The sequence below is a fragment of the Doryrhamphus excisus genome, linkage group LG22 (genome assembly GCF_037039965.1).
Source record: "Doryrhamphus excisus strain RoL-2023G ecotype Guam linkage group LG22, RoL_Dexc_Guam_v1.1, whole genome shotgun sequence".
NCBI classification, from domain to species: domain Eukaryota; kingdom Metazoa; phylum Chordata; class Actinopteri; order Syngnathiformes; family Syngnathidae; genus Doryrhamphus; species Doryrhamphus excisus.
Window position 1 is genome coordinate 3,140,853 of NC_136378.1, and position 16,083 is coordinate 3,156,935.

At 40.9% G+C, this 16,083-nt stretch overlaps 1 protein-coding gene across 1 annotated transcript in view; it reads left to right on the top strand.

Moving 5' to 3' along the window:
- The window catches only part of col23a1b (collagen type XXIII alpha 1 chain b), a 149,432-nt gene that overhangs the window by 960 nt on the left and 132,389 nt on the right, over positions 1–16,083 (top strand). The window contains exon 2 of the mRNA XM_058063255.2: positions 36–105. Coding sequence (XP_057919238.2) covers positions 36–105 — 70 coding nt within the window. The remainder of the gene's footprint in view (positions 1–35; positions 106–16,083) is intronic.

Here is a 16,083-nt window from a genome sequence, read left to right on the forward strand (position 1 = left end):
TTCATGTCTTACAATGTCATGTTCTATGTCTGCAGAAAGTCATGGTGCTCATGCCAAAGATGCGATCAACTCGAGATGTTGCCCAAGACTGCGCCTGTCCTCCAGGTACGTGGTGTGTTTGTATGTATGTGTGCCTGTCACTTTCTGTAGATGAGTGCTTCAAACCAACAATTCTTGAACTCCACCTGCGTGTTGGAGTCTTTAAATATGTTCCGAGCTCTTATTGTGACAGCAGTAGTACTTTCTCAATCAGGCCAGTGTGTGGGAGATGCTGACTTTGATCCATTTGGCTTGTTCCCTACAACGTAGGAAAGAGTGTAATTTACATTGTGGGACGACCCCTTATTTCCTATACAATTTGAAATGGAAGGCGTTCATTAGCTTTGGCTGGTGGTGCATTCATGGTGCTGTTCTAGTTGGCTGAGTTTTTATTGGGTTTGCACAATCTTCTGTCAGACTTGATGAGTGTGTACTAATACCTTTTAAAAGTGAACTGTAGTGACAGCTGTTCTTCAAGACCGTGATAAGTGAATTTTAAGTAGGGTTCGGTATTAATAAATGGAATATTTTCATAGTTAGAATAGGACATGACATTCCAAATACAATTGTTTACCATTATTAGAGCCCTCGAGACATGAAATAACACCCCTATAGTCACCTTTATGCTTACATTATCAATATAGTAGATATAATTACCATTATTAGAGCCCTCTAGACATGAAATAACACCCCTAAAGTCACCGTTATGCTCACATTATCAATATAGTAGATATAATTACCATTATTAGAGCCCTCTAGACATGAAATAACACCCCTATAGTCACCTTTATGCTTATATTATCAATATAGTAGATATATTACCATTATTAGAGCCCTCTAGACATGAAATAACACCCCTATAGTCACCTTTATGCTTACATTACCCAATATAGTAGATATAATTACCATTATTAGAACCCTCTAGACATGAAATAACACCCCTATAGTCGACTTTATGCTTACATTACCCAATATAGTAGATATAATTACCATTATTAGAGCCCTCTAGACATGAAATAACACCCCTATAGTCACCTTTATGCTCACATTACCCAATATAGTAGATATAATGACCATTATTAGAGTCCTCTATACATGAAATAGCATCCCTATAGTCACCTTTATGCTTACATTATCAATATAGTAGATATATTACCATTATTAGAGCCCTCTAGACATAAAATAACACCCCTATAGTCACCTTTATGCTTATATTACCCAATATAGTAGATATAATTACCAATATTAGAGCCCCCTAGACATGAAATAGCACCCCTATAGTCACTTTTATGCTCACATTAGCCAATATAGTAGATATAATTACCATTATTAGAGCCCTCTAGACATGAAATACCACCCCTATATATATATATATATATATATATATAGGTCATGGATCTTGGGTCTTGGCTCATGGATCTTGGGTCATGCGTCATGGATCTTGGATCTTGGATGTTGGGTCTTGGATCTTGGTTCATGGATCTTGGGTCATGGGTCTTGGATTTTGGCTCATGGATCTTGGCTCTTGGATCATGGATCATGGACAGGTCATGTTCTTCATAACAGTAATAATCGGTTGTGTGATGCTTCAACAAATGTTTGCGTCTTGATCCAAAATGGTCCAAAATGGGTCCGGTTTTATGAGTTCAGAGTAAAACGTTGTATGAAGTGTTTTACTGATCATGATTCTGGCATGGGGGGGGGGGGGGGGGGTTCATGCTAATTTTTTTTAGTAAGTTTGGGGTTTCCTGCAGTCTCCATGTTTTTTTCCCTTCCACTCTTTAATGTGGGGGTGTGAAAAGCAACAGGTGGAATTTCTGGCCTGTAGTCAACACGTTGTGTTTTTTAGTGTGCGTTGCGTTCATGTGTGCCAAGATGGAGTTCTGCCTCTGCTGCTGTTTGACCGGACCGTGCACAGCCAACGCTACTGATGCTGTTAATGCGAGTCGGGCCGCAACTATATACGCATCATAAAAACTTAGATTAGGACCAGCCTGGTTTACCTTTTTATGCATTTTTAGATAAATCGAACTATGACATGTCATGGAGTCGACATTGACGTGTTGTTTACTTGAAAGGAAAGCTGTTTATTGCCACGCTGGTGCAGCCAGAATGCCTGCGGACATTTTTTTGTTTCCTCGACAATTAGATTGCTCGTTATGGATTTGTTAGCCTTTCTCTGCTGCTTTGCTTTGCTCGCTCGGGGCGTCAAGTATGTGCACGTTGTTTTTGTTTGTGAGGCCCACAACAAACGGAAAGTGTTTTAAGGAGCTGTGTCCTCCTGCCTCACATGCGTGCAGACATGAACTAACACCCCATAGTCACCTTTATGCTTACATTATCAATATGGTAGATAATTACCATTATTAGAGCCCTTGAGACATGAAATAACACCCCTATAGTCACCTTTATGCTTACATTACCCAATATAGTAGCTATAATTACAATTATTAGAGCCTTCTAGGCATGAAATAACACCCCTATAGTCACCTTTATGCTTACATTACCCAATATAGTGGATATAATTACCATTATTAGAGCCCTCTAGGCATGAAATAACACCCCTATAGTCACCTTATGCTCACATTAACAATATAGTAGATATAACTACCATTATTAGAGCCCTCTAGACATGAAATAACACCCCTATAGTCACCTTTATGCTCACATTACCCAATATAGTAGATATGACAATTATTAGAGCCCTCTAGACATGAAATAACACCCCTATAGTCACCTTTATGCTTACATTACCCAATATAGTAGATATAATTACCATTATTAGAGCCCTCTAGACATGAAATAACACCCCTATAATCACCTTTATGCTTACATTACCCAATATAGTAGATATAATTACCATTATTAGAGCCCCCTAGACATGAAATAACACCCCTATAGTCACCTTTAAGCTCACATTACCCAATATAGTAGATATAATGACCATTATTAGAGCCCTCTAGACATGAAATAACACCCCTATAGTCACCTTTATGCTCACATTACCCAATATAGTAGATATGACAATTATTAGAGCCCTCTAGACATGAAATAACACCCCTATAGTCACCTTTATGCTTACATTACCCAATATAGTGGATATAATGACCATTATTAGAGCCCTCTAGACATGAAATAACACCCCTATAGTCACCTTTATGCTTACATTACCCAATATAGTAGATATAATTACCATTATTAGAGCCCTCGAGACATGAAATAACACCCCTATAGTCACCTTTATGCTCAATATAGGAGATATAATTACCATTATTAGAGCCCTCTAGACATGAAATAACACCCCTATAGTCACCGCTGACATGCGTGCATCCCATAAATTGACGCAGTCTTTGAAAGGGGGGGGGCGGCGGCGGCGGCTCCTCGCTCTCTGTAAGGAGAGACCCTCGTCTCTCTTTAGCAGCACATTTGAAACCCGAAGCTCATCTCCGAGGCATCCATGATCACGTGTGTGTGTGTGTGTGTGTGTGTGTGTGTGTGACGGATACAGCGCCACATGCAGCATACATGACATTTCTGCCATGACAGCCTTTTTGCCCTCCAGCATCACCTTTTTCAGCACTGCATTCACACGAGTGTCCAACAGGGGGCGACATTTCCGCCTTGGAGTGGCCTGACACTGACTGACAGTGTAACTGTGACTTTGCTCATGTGCTGTCCGTTGTGGCACTTTTTACACTCACACAAACTGCTAGGCAGTGCAGCGCTTCTTACAAGCTTCAGGTGTTTGCCATTAACACCCTCCTCACACACACACACACACACACACACACACACATGACTTGCACCACATGGACACAAACAGTCTTCCAGTCTGGGCTAATTACAACCATGTGAGTGTTGTATGTGTCCTGTATTGTCATCGCGGCAATTTGCTTTAAAAAGCTTTTTAACACGCCTCATTCTGCTGGGGGTTGAGGTGGGGGGGGGGGGGGTGCAGTGACTCTGCCCACTCTCGGGCACAGATCCAAATATAAATGCCAGGCGGAGGCGCATATTAATATTACATATTAGTCTCGTCGCCGGTGAAATTCTGTTCAGACTCTTATAGAAAAGGTAAATTCTACTATGGTTACCATGGTAATTGTTTTCATTTGAACATGCATCAGATTACAATTGAATGCATCCCATAATCAGTTCACAGTTCCACATGTCCAAAAGGAGTAGGAAGAAGCAAAGCTTATTAAATCCTACCCCTCCATCTGGTACTTTTACAATCAGTAACTGTTATATTTGTTCACTTCCTGCTTTCCTAATATAGTTTAAGGTTTTTTTTAATTTTTAATTTTTTGGTAATGGTACCCATTATGTCATTGTATGGTCATATCACCTCGTACTTCGGTACGTGACAAAAAAATAATTTTTATTTTTTTAATTAAATTTTTTACAATTTTAAAATTAAAATTTTTTATGATTTAAATTTTTTTAAATTTAAATTATTAAAATTTAAATTATTAAAATTTAAATTATTAAAATTTAAATTAAATAAATACAACTTCAACTATAGTAGGAAAGCAGGAAGTGAACAAATGTAACAGTTACTGATTGTAAAAGTACCAGATGGAGGGGTAAGGATTTAATAAGCTTTGCTTCTTCCTACTCCTTTTTGGACATGTGGAACTGTGAACTGATTATGTGATGCATTCAATTGTAATCTGATGCATGTTCAAATGAAATAAAACCATTACCATAAATCGTTGGGGCATAATCCATTCTAGAACACTATCCAATTGAATGTAGTACTTGGGAAATAAAAATAAATGAATAAGTAACAAAACACTCGTCATATGCAGGACAAAAAGTATGGTGCTGCATCTGGAGTTTTACTGCTTCTGTCCCTGCATGATTATTACGCCCAAAAGCAAAAAAAAAAAAAAAAAAAATTAAAAGCAAAACACCCGGCCTCCATTTCATCCTTTTGCTTTGTAAACGAAGCTGTTGTGCAATAGTGACGTCTTGCATAACGTAATGCAATGAAAGCCGTTTATTAATAAAGTCCATCAAAACAAAGCAATTATTCAGATTTCATACTTTGGTGTATGTCGGCGTCAGATTATGCACTGCGGCAATTCATTATTTGTGTCATAAAAGCCAAAGAAAAAGCCAAAGGTGCTTGGTCTTTTTTTTTCTATTGTGCACCTGAGGCAAATTGGGTTGCACCACCATGGAGGCCTTAACAATACACACACTCACATAGCACAATCAGAGTTATGTACATATGACTGAAGGACAAATGCTAGCGAGAGTCCGCAAAAGTTTTATGTAAAACTTGGAAAATGTATGAAGACTCCAAGTGTTTGGCGTTAGCATGCGCCAGGGCGGGAGGTGAGACCCCCGGCTGTGTGGTCAGATCCATTTCCATCTGATAAGAGCTTATTAACACCCTGGATGGCAACACTGAGCTGGAGATAAGCGTGTTTGTGTCTATTTGGCTCTTGGCTCTTTGCTCTTGGCTCTTGGCTCTTGGATCAAGGATCTTGGATCAAGGATCTTGGACCATGGATCTTGGACCGTGGGTCTTGGATCAAGGATCTTGGACCGTGGGTTTTGGATCAAGGATCTTGGACCGTGGGTCTTGGATCAAGGATCTTGGACCGTGGGTCTTGGATCAAGGATCTTGGACCGTTGGTCTTGGATCAAGGATCTTGGACCGTTGGTCTTGGATCAAGGATCTTGGACCGTTGGTCTTGGATCAAGGATCTTGGACCGTTGGTCTTGGATCAAGGATCTTGGACCGTTGGTCTTGGATCAAGGATCTTGGACCGTTGGTCTTGGATCAAGGATCTTGGACCGTGGGTCATGGATCAAGGATCTTGGACCGTGGGTCATGGATCAAGGATCTTGGACCGTGGGTCATGGATCAAGGATCATGGACCGTGGGTCATGGACCAAGGATCTTGGACCGTGGGTCTTGGACCGTGGGTCTTGGACCGTGGGTCTTGGACCGTGGGTCTTGGACCGTGGGTCTTGGACCGTGGGTCTTGGACCGTGGGTCTTGGACCGTGGGTCTTGGATCAAGGATCTTGGACCGTGGGTCTTGGATCAAGGATCTTGGACCGTGGGTCTTGGATCAAGGATCTTGGACCGTGGGTCTTGGATCAAGGGTCTTGGACCGTGGGTCATGGACCAAGGGTCTTGGACCGTGGGTCATGGACCGTGGGTCATGGACCGTGGGTCATGGACCAAGGGTCTTGGACCGTGGGTCATGGACCAAGGATCTTGGACCGTGGGTCATGGACCAAGGATCTTGGACCGTGGGTCATGGACCAAGGATCTTGGATCGTGGGTCATGGACAAAGGATCTTGGACCGTGGGTCATGGACAAAGGATCTTGGACCGTGGGTCATGGACCAAGGATCTTGGACCGTGGGTCATGGACCAAGGATCTTGGACCGTGGGTCATGGACCAAGGATCTTGGACCGTGGGTCATGGACCAAGGATCTTGGACCGTGGGTCATGGACCAAGGATCTTGGACCGTGGGTCATGGACCAAGGATCTTGGACCGTGGGTCTTGGACCAAGGATCTTGGACCGTGGGTCTTGGACCAAGGATCTTGGACCGTGGGTCTTGGACCAAGGATCTTGGACCGTGGGTCTTAATATTAATAATAACAACAACAATCTTGTCCTGTGTGTTTTCTGCACATGATATCCTAACTGTTCTCAGTCCACCAGACACGGTTCTCTCCCCACTGGAGACAGAGGCAAAGCTTAGGCTTTGGGGGCGGGGGGTGTGGGGGGGACCGAGAGCCAGGATGGGGGCCAACCACCCCCCCCCCATGAGCAGCATTTGTTTTTAAAACCATAATAAATCAGGCAGGAAGCTCTCCGCTAGCCAGCTATACATACCTTCACCACAGGAAGAATACATTGGTCATAACGGGGGCCATTAATGGCCATTTGAAAACCGTATACATGCAGGAAATGAGTCCTTACTTTTTTACATTTGTTCTCTTTTATGACATGAAGACATGACATTAAGACATGAACACGTACATCTTTCATGGAGAAATTTATTGCAAAAGTGAAATAGGCTGATCAAAGTTTAAGAACCAAAATCCTGGCAAATATGAGGATTCAGGCTCGGAAGCGCAGTCAGATGGTTGATCCGAGCAAGCGAGGCCTCTGGCGGCGGCGCACCATTGATCCTGATGTTGGACGCCGTAAGACTCGAAAGCCGCAAATCGTAAAATGCACGCCGCCCGAGGCTAAATTGAGTTCCAATGGCGTCTCTGTGTCACTCAAGGTTGTTTGAATCCCACTTTGTGCTTTTTTGCAGGGCTATGCAGACTTCCACTAACCTGCAACTGCATAATAGTGTTACATCCTTACAAGCTAATGCGTATGCTAACCCCGTGCAGTCGCCAGGAAACATCTGCGGTACATAAAAGTATAATTGTGAACATGAAGTTGCAGTTGCAGGTACGAGCCCTAATGTGTTCCGAAACTACAAAATGTATACGTTTCGGGAATAACACTTTTCATATGGACGCGCATTCACACAAATCATATCCAGAACGCTCAAGCTACCCCCCCCCCAACCCCCCCGCCCCCTCGGCCTCTCATCAACAGTCTTATTAAAGTTAGCTTTGTGCAACCGCAGCGTTTAATAGTCGCATAGACATTCTTCCTTTTCTGAAAAATAAACAGCCTGACCCAAGCAGGCCGCTATGCAGCCTGCGAAGGGACTCCGGGGGCCTCCCAGGGCCTCCCAGGGCCTCCGGGGTCCAGAAGGAAACACGAAGGCCGAGAGTCTAACCGACTTAATCTAGACACGGTATGGTAGCAATACACGCATTACTGTACCTTTTTTGGAGCAAAGCCATTGCAGAACCATTGCATTCATCGGGGGGGGGGGGGCAGCTTCACTCCATCATGGGTTCCCATGCAGAAACATATGAATTAATAAATCAAAAAAATTTATAAAAATAAATTCGGCCTATTAGACCCCCGAAAATTGGCATTTTTCTGCAAATTTGACCTATTTGATGCTGAAATGAAGCATTTTTAAGCAATGCCTATATGAATTCATATATAATAATAATAATAATAACAAGGCATCCAAAAAACGGCAAAATAATATTTACTTTTTATATACTGGTCACTAAAAGTCAGTAATACAACATACAAACAGCAGTCATGTCGCATGTGTGAATTATGTCCCAACAGACACAAGAATCCCTACTAAAAACCCTAATATGAGTGTAAAGGTAGTTATAGGGGTGTTATTTCATGTCCAGAGGGCTCTAATACTGCTAAAAACTGTATTTAGAATGTTGTAACTATAAAAATATTCCATTTATAATAATAAAATAATTTATAATCTTATGATGCGGAAATGGACTGATCACAGTCCGGTCTGGAAGCAATTAACCGTGATTAACAAGGGATTAATCTAACACTCTAACGACCAGAGGTGGGCAAATATTTTGACTTGTGGGTCGCATTGAGTTAACAAAATTGTCCGGGGGGGTCACAACATATATTTAACACACACTTTTATGCTTATAATTTTCCTTGAATTATTTGTCTAATTTTATCTGTTATTTTACATTTTTTTTACTACGTAAATATGAATACAACTGGCAACATGACTTGCCAGTTGTATTCATATTTAGAGCCCTCTAGACATGAAATAACACCCCTATAGTCACCTTTATGCTCACATTACCCAATATAGTGGATTTAATTACCATTATTAGAGCCCTCTAGACATGAAATAACACCCCTATAGTCACCTTTATGCTTACATTACCCAATATAGTAGAAATAATTACCATTATTAGAGCCCTCTAGACATGAAATAACACCCCTATAGTCACCTTTATGCTTACATTACCCAATATAGTAGATATAATTACCATTATTAGAGCCCTCGAGACATGAAATAACACCCCTATAGTGACCTTTATGCTCAATATAGGAGATATAATTACCATTATTAGAGCCCTCTAGACATGAAATAACACCCCTATAGTCACCGCTGACATGCGTGCATCCCATAAATTGACGCAGTCTTTGAAAAGAGGGGGGGGGGCGGCTCCCCCCCTATATGAATACAACTGGCAACATGACTTGCCAGTTGTATTCATATTTACGTAGTAAAGTGTGTTAAAAGTTGAAATACTTGTTAAAATTTAAATATGTTAAAATTTGAAATCTGGCGGGCCGGATTCAAACGCTTGGTGGGCCGCATGTGGCCCCCGGGCCGTACTTTGCCCACCCCTGCTCTAGACCCTTTTAGTATAAGATGACGATTCTTATGCAGGGTGTTCGGGTCAATACGGTACTTTTATGCCAATACAACAGAAATGACTACTTACAAAAATAACTTCATTAGGCAGTAATAGTAATAGTACACAACAGTAATAGTACATAATAAATGTATTACTGCATAATATGCAGTAATAATATATGCATTATATTATTAATATGCATTATATTATATTACATTAACGTCAGCAGTGGTATGTCCGACATGATGGAGCGGGAAAAAGTTCCCCTCCCATTCCATGTGGAAGTGGTTTTCGGATTCTTTGTTTGAAACACTTAAGTTTAGAATTGGAGGACTAACTAGTCAGCTGACTAACCTCGCTATGCACAAGGCGACGAGGCGAGCAGCCACGCACCCCTCCTGCTGCTGTTCGATGCCGTCGCAAGGTCACACTCTCCGTCAATTCCCAGCCTTGACGGACAGTAAAAGAATCATCCAACATGGCCGCTAAGCACTCAAACCGCCTTTGATGCAAATCCCTTCATCCGTACGAATATCCAACAGGCAGCTTACACACGGAAATACATTCCGGGGAACGCTTCCAACCCATTTAGTGCAGTAGGAATGTAGCGCGTTTGATTCCGGCTTCAGATAAGAAGCACCGTGATGGTCGAAAGGGAGGCGCAGGGTCGGCGCTCATCCCTCCTGGAGGCGCACTGAATCAGCGGCCTGGGTGTTTTGTGTGCCGCCACTGTGAAGGTTGATGATCCAGATGTTGACCCCCCCCCCCCCCACGCTCCTGCACTATGTAAAAGCCCCCACCTATCCTCCATCCAGGTTCGTCACTCGGCCGGCACCTCTTTTAATGAGAACAAGCGCTCATAAAAGTGATGCGGGGGCCTTTGAACGAACCTTTAGCATCACTCGTCAGTGTTGTTGGTACGTAAGAGTGAGTAGGGGGGGGTTGGGGGGGGGGTAGCTCTCAACAACTTAACACCAGCGCATGGGAAGGAGGGGTCCTCGGTTGGTGGGGGCGGACCTGCTTTGTCTCTAACTTGGACCTCGACTCCTGTCTTGTCTTTCTTTAGCACATTTTTCCCATTTCAAGTCATTTTTAAGCTCCGTTTATTATTGATAAAATGATGCTAATTGTAGGAGACCAGGGTTCGATTCCACCCTCGGCCATCTCTGTGTGGAGTTTGCATGTTCTCCCCGTGCATGTGTGGGGTTTTTTTTCCGGGTACTCCGGTTTCCTCCCACATTCCAAAAACATGCTAGGTTAATTAGCGACTCCAAATAGTCCATAGGTATGAATGTGAGTGTGAATGGTTGTTTGTCTATATGTGCCCTGTGATTGGCTGGCCACCAGTCCAGGGTGTACCCCGCCTCTCGCCCCAAGACAGCTGGGATAGGCTCCAGCACCCCCGCGACCCTCGTGAGGATAAGCGGTAGAAAATGAATGAATGAGTTTTCCTCCTATTTTTTGTGGAAGTGGTAACTTTTTGGCTTCTTATTTTGTCTTTCCCCACCCTCGGCCATCTTTGTGTGGAGTTTGCATGTTCTCCCCGTGCATGCGTGTGTTTTCTCCGGGTACTCCGGTTTCCTTCCCACATTCCAAAAACATGCTAGGTTAATTAGCGACTCCAAATTGTCCATAGGTATGAATGTGAGTGTGAATGGTTGTTTGTCTATATGTGCCCTGTGATTGGCTGGCCACCAGTCCAGGGTGTATCCCGCCTCTCGCCCCAATACAGCTGGGATAGGCTCCAGCACCCCCGCAACCCTCGTGAGGATAAGCGGTAGAAAAAGAATGAATGAATGAGTTTTCCTCCTATTTTTTGTGGAAGTGGTAACTTTTTGGCTTCTTATTTTGTCTTTCCCCACCCTCGGCCATCTTTGTGTGGAGTTTGCATGTTCTCCCCGTGCATGCGTGGGTTTTCTCCGGTTTCCTCCCACATTCCAAAAACATGCTAGGTTAATTAGCGACTCCAAATTGTCCATAGGTATGAATGTGAGTGTGAATGGTTGTTTGTCTATATGTGCCCTGTGATTGGCTGGCCACCAGTCCAGGGTGTACCCCGCCTCTCGCCCCAAGACAGCTGGGATAGGCTCCAGCACGATCCTTGTGAGGATAAGCGGTAGAAAATGAATGAATGAATGAGTTCTCCTCCTATTTTGTGTGGAAGTGGTAACTTTTTGTTTTTTTATTTTGTCTTTCCCCACCTTCGGCCATCTCTTTGGGGAGTTTGCATGTTCTCCCCAAAAACATGCTAGGTGAATTAGCGACTCCAAATTGTCCATAGGTATGAATGTGAGTGTGAATGGTTGTTTGTCTATATGTGCCCTGTGATTGGCTGATTGGCGACCAGTCCAGGGTGTACCCCGCCTCTTGCTCCAAGACAACTGGGATAGGCTCCAGCAACCCCCGCGACCCTCGTGAGGAAAAAGCAGTAGAAAATGAATGAATGATGCTAATTGTGCTAATTGCATACAGTTGTTTTTTGCTGGTGTCCCCGCCACGGAAACGTTACGTGTCATCGTCCTCCAGTTCATAAGCATGTTTTTTATGGCAACACCGACTGTTTAACTTTAGCTTTGGCTTTAGCTCCGCCTCCAGCTCCACCAGTGATGCACTTTTATCGAGGACATGTTTATGTACTCGAGTTGTTTTCTCACGTCCATATGGTTCTGCTTGTGTGATTTGGACCGAGGACAAATACAGGAATGAGTACAGGGAATCAGACATCCCGAGAGCGAGATACCGGGGTGCAATCTGATAAAGTGAAATACAAGAAGTTGACATATATAGAGGTAATAAAATATTACAATTTATGACTAAGTTTTTTTTTTTTTTTTTTTTTTAACTGATCGTTATTCCTCTGTTGGAGAATATTGTTTGGAAAGTATGAATTATAAGGAAATCATTTATACGTATATGCAACCGACTAAAGAATCCAAGCAAATCAATATGTAAAATATGCAACACATGCACTTGAATGCAACATTTTAGTGCAATGTTATGCAATTGTTCTTCTTCTAACTGACTTTATTCATATCATATTTTCACTTTATTCTGGTAACTGTCATTTTTTTCTTTAATATAATTTTCCAAAAATGACCATGTTATTTTTCTCATATTATGACTTTAAAACAATAGTCTTTTTTAATGTTTTTTAAAGTTTTTGCCCACCAAAACAATATTATTTATATATATATATCTTTTTTTTTTAATTGTATTTTTCAAATGTGCCGTGCACAAATTAAAAAAAAATAAATAATATGATAAAAAATATGATTAAAATATATATATATATATTAAAAATCTTTTTGGCACAGCACATTTTAAAAATGTTAAAAAATGATAAAAATATATATATATTTTAATCATATTTTTTAAATGTGTCAAGCACGAATAAAAAAAATGAAACAATAATATGATTAAAAAATACGATAAAAAAAGTGTATATATATATATTTAATTGTTTTTGGCAGAGCACATTTTAAAAATGTTAAAAAATGATAAATATATATATATATATATATATATATATATATATATATATATATATATATATATATATATATATTTTTGGCACAGCACATTTTAAAAATGTTAAAAATATGATAAAATATATATTTTTTTATCGTATTTTAAAAATGTGCCGTGCCAAAATAAAATAAATAAATAAATAAATAAAACTAAAAAAAAAAGTAAAACCAGTTGTGTGTCATGAGCATAGTGACTGGATCTAGTTTACTGCTGTTGTTTTTTTCCCAGTGCGTCCCAGTCACGTATTGCCGAAGCGGAAAGAAGCGTTTGTACCATTCTTTTGCCGGATAAGTCAAAAGTTCGAGGTCTGTTGTTGTTTTAAGAGCTGGGAGAAACTAGTGGGATGCAGGCACTCGCTGGGGCGGAGTCACGTCCTTTATGACTCACGTTGCCTCTTCATGTACGGCCCCTTGATGGATGGATGGATGGATGGATGGATGGATGGATGGGAGGTCCGGAATATTGTTTGGTTTTTTTTCCCCCAACCGTATAAACACAGTATTATAACACGCTTTAGCATCACTTCCACTTTTTTCACAGTCTGCTACCCTTGGAATCGGGTACCGAGCACATTTTTTAGCAACGTGGATGTTTGTGATCCGTTTACACAAGGACTTGTCACGCGGAATGACTTTATTGGCTGCAAATGCCCAGCTGCTTTATCCGTGGGAGATCTCACTTGATCCCGTCAGCCAGACGTGACAAAGTATCTTGTCTGGGGAAGCTAATTTGATTTTTCCCTCATTTGCATGTGAACTTTTAAACCCCTTTTCTCTTTTTTTTTTTTTCTTCCTGTAATATGAATACATGAATTCCACACATATTACAGATATATATTGACACTGTATAAACCTTGCAATGCTACATACACTCGGTGTTCCCAGCATTCACTCGTTAGCCACGGTGAAATATAGTGCGATAGTCATTTACAGCGGGAACCCGGAACCCTGGACTGGTGGCACATATAGACAAACAACCATTCACACTCACATTCATACCTATGGACAATTTGGAGTCGCTAATTAACCTAGCATGTTTTTGGAATGTGGGAGGAAACCGGAGTACCCGGAAAAAACCCACGCATGCACGGGGAGAACATGCAAACTCCACACAGAGATGGCCGACGGTGGGGAAGGACAAAATAAAAAGTCAAAAAGTTACCACTTCCACACAAATTAGGAGAACTCATTCATTCATTCATTTTCTACCGCTTATCACAATGTCACGTGGGTGCTGGAGCCTATCCCAGCTGTCTTCGGGCAAGAGGTGGGGTACACCCTGGACTGGTGGCCAGCCAATCACAGGGCACATATAGACAAACAACCATTCACACTCACATTCATACCTATGGACAATTTGGAGTCGCTAATTAACCTAGCATGTTTTTGGAATGTGGGAGGAAACCGGAGTACCCGGAAAAAAAACCCACGCATGCACGGTGAGAACATGCAAACTCCACACAGATGGCCGAGGGTGGGGAAAGGCAAAAAAAATTACCACTTCCACACAAAATAGAACTCATTCATTCATTCATACTTATGGACAATTTTGAAGTCGCTAATTAACATGTTTAGCATGTTTTTTGGAATGTGGGAGGAAACCGGAGAAAACCCACTCATGCACGGGGAGAACATGCAAACTCATGTTGGAATTGAACTCGGGTCTTCTAGTTGTGAGGCATGTGCGCTAACCACTTGACCACCGTGCAAATCGGCAATGTTGCTTGTCAAAATTTTGCCACTTTGGTGTCAAAATGATGACTCAATTCTTTTTCCACCTACCAAAATCCCACCCATGTGGACTGGATCCGGATTCAGTGTGTGTGTGTGTGTGTGTGTGTGTCGGGTGATAGAAGAGAAGAGGAGTTGAACTTTGGGGAAGCGGCTTTTCGCACCCCAAAGCAAGAAAGCTCGATAAGATCACAGCAGAGGCGAACGCAGCTGGAAGCCTTCCTGACTTGACCCCATTTCTCCGCCTCCCTCAAATTCCTCCACTCCTCTCTTGTCTTTTTTTTTTTTTTTTTTTTTCATCTTACCTTCCAACATCCAATCTCCTGCGTCCACCCATCTTTTCACTCCCAGCCCACTCCATTATTCTTCATTTTCCAAACAATGTCCTCACGTCTGGAGCTTCCTCCGCTCGTATTTTTTTTTCTCCTCCTTCTGTGTCGCATCTCCCATTTTATTACTGCCTCCTCTTCATCTCCCCCCCCCCCTCACTCCTTCGCAGCAGGACCTCGGTAAAGTGGGGTCAACCTTTAACATTTAATGCTGTGTCTCTGCGATGTTTGGGCCCCGCTCTTTGACCACCTTCACTCGTCCAGGACCCTCCGAAGTGACTGATTGCCTTTCATGTTTTCCCCAAGGTCGTGTCCTTGACATGACAGTAGGCCCCGCATTTCAAAGGCCGGCTTGAATGTTTTGATTTTACAAATTTTACATTTGTGGGTCAAAGACAAAGCAAAAATAGCGCAAAGCGGCTGTGCTTGTTATCTTTCGTGTCCTGTTTTTAAATATGGTCCCGTGAAGCCAAGGGGAGGGGGTCAATTTCTTTAGACACGTGCACTTGAATGCAACATTTTACATGCAATGTTCTTCTTGTCACTGACTTTATTCACATCGTATGTTCACTTTATTCTGTGGAATTTCTTCTTTAATATCATTTTCTAAAAATGACAGTTGTCTTTTTTTCTTTTTTATATTTTTTAAATTTTATATTTGTTTTTTTTAAATTTTATATATATGTTTGTTTTGTTTTTTGTTTTTGTAGTATTTATATAGTATTATATAGTATTTTTAGAATATATATATATATGTGTGTGTGTGTGTGTATAATTGGTCTACAGCACATTCTAAAAATACTATAAAATATATGTGTATTCTAAAAATACTAGATACTATATAAATACTATAAAAACAAAACAAACAAACAATATATATATATATATATAAAATTTTAAAAATACTATAAAAAATATATATACCAATTATACACATATATATTCTAAAAATACTATATAAATACTACAAAAACAAAACAAACAATATATATATATATATATACGTATATAAAATTAAAAAAATATATATATACAATTTTAAAAATACTATATAAATATATATATACCATTTATACACATATATATTCTAAAAATACTATATAAATACTACAAAAACAAAAACAATATATATATAAAATTTAAAATATATCTAAAATTAAAAAATATATAAAAAAGAAAAAAGACATTGTTTTAAAGTCATA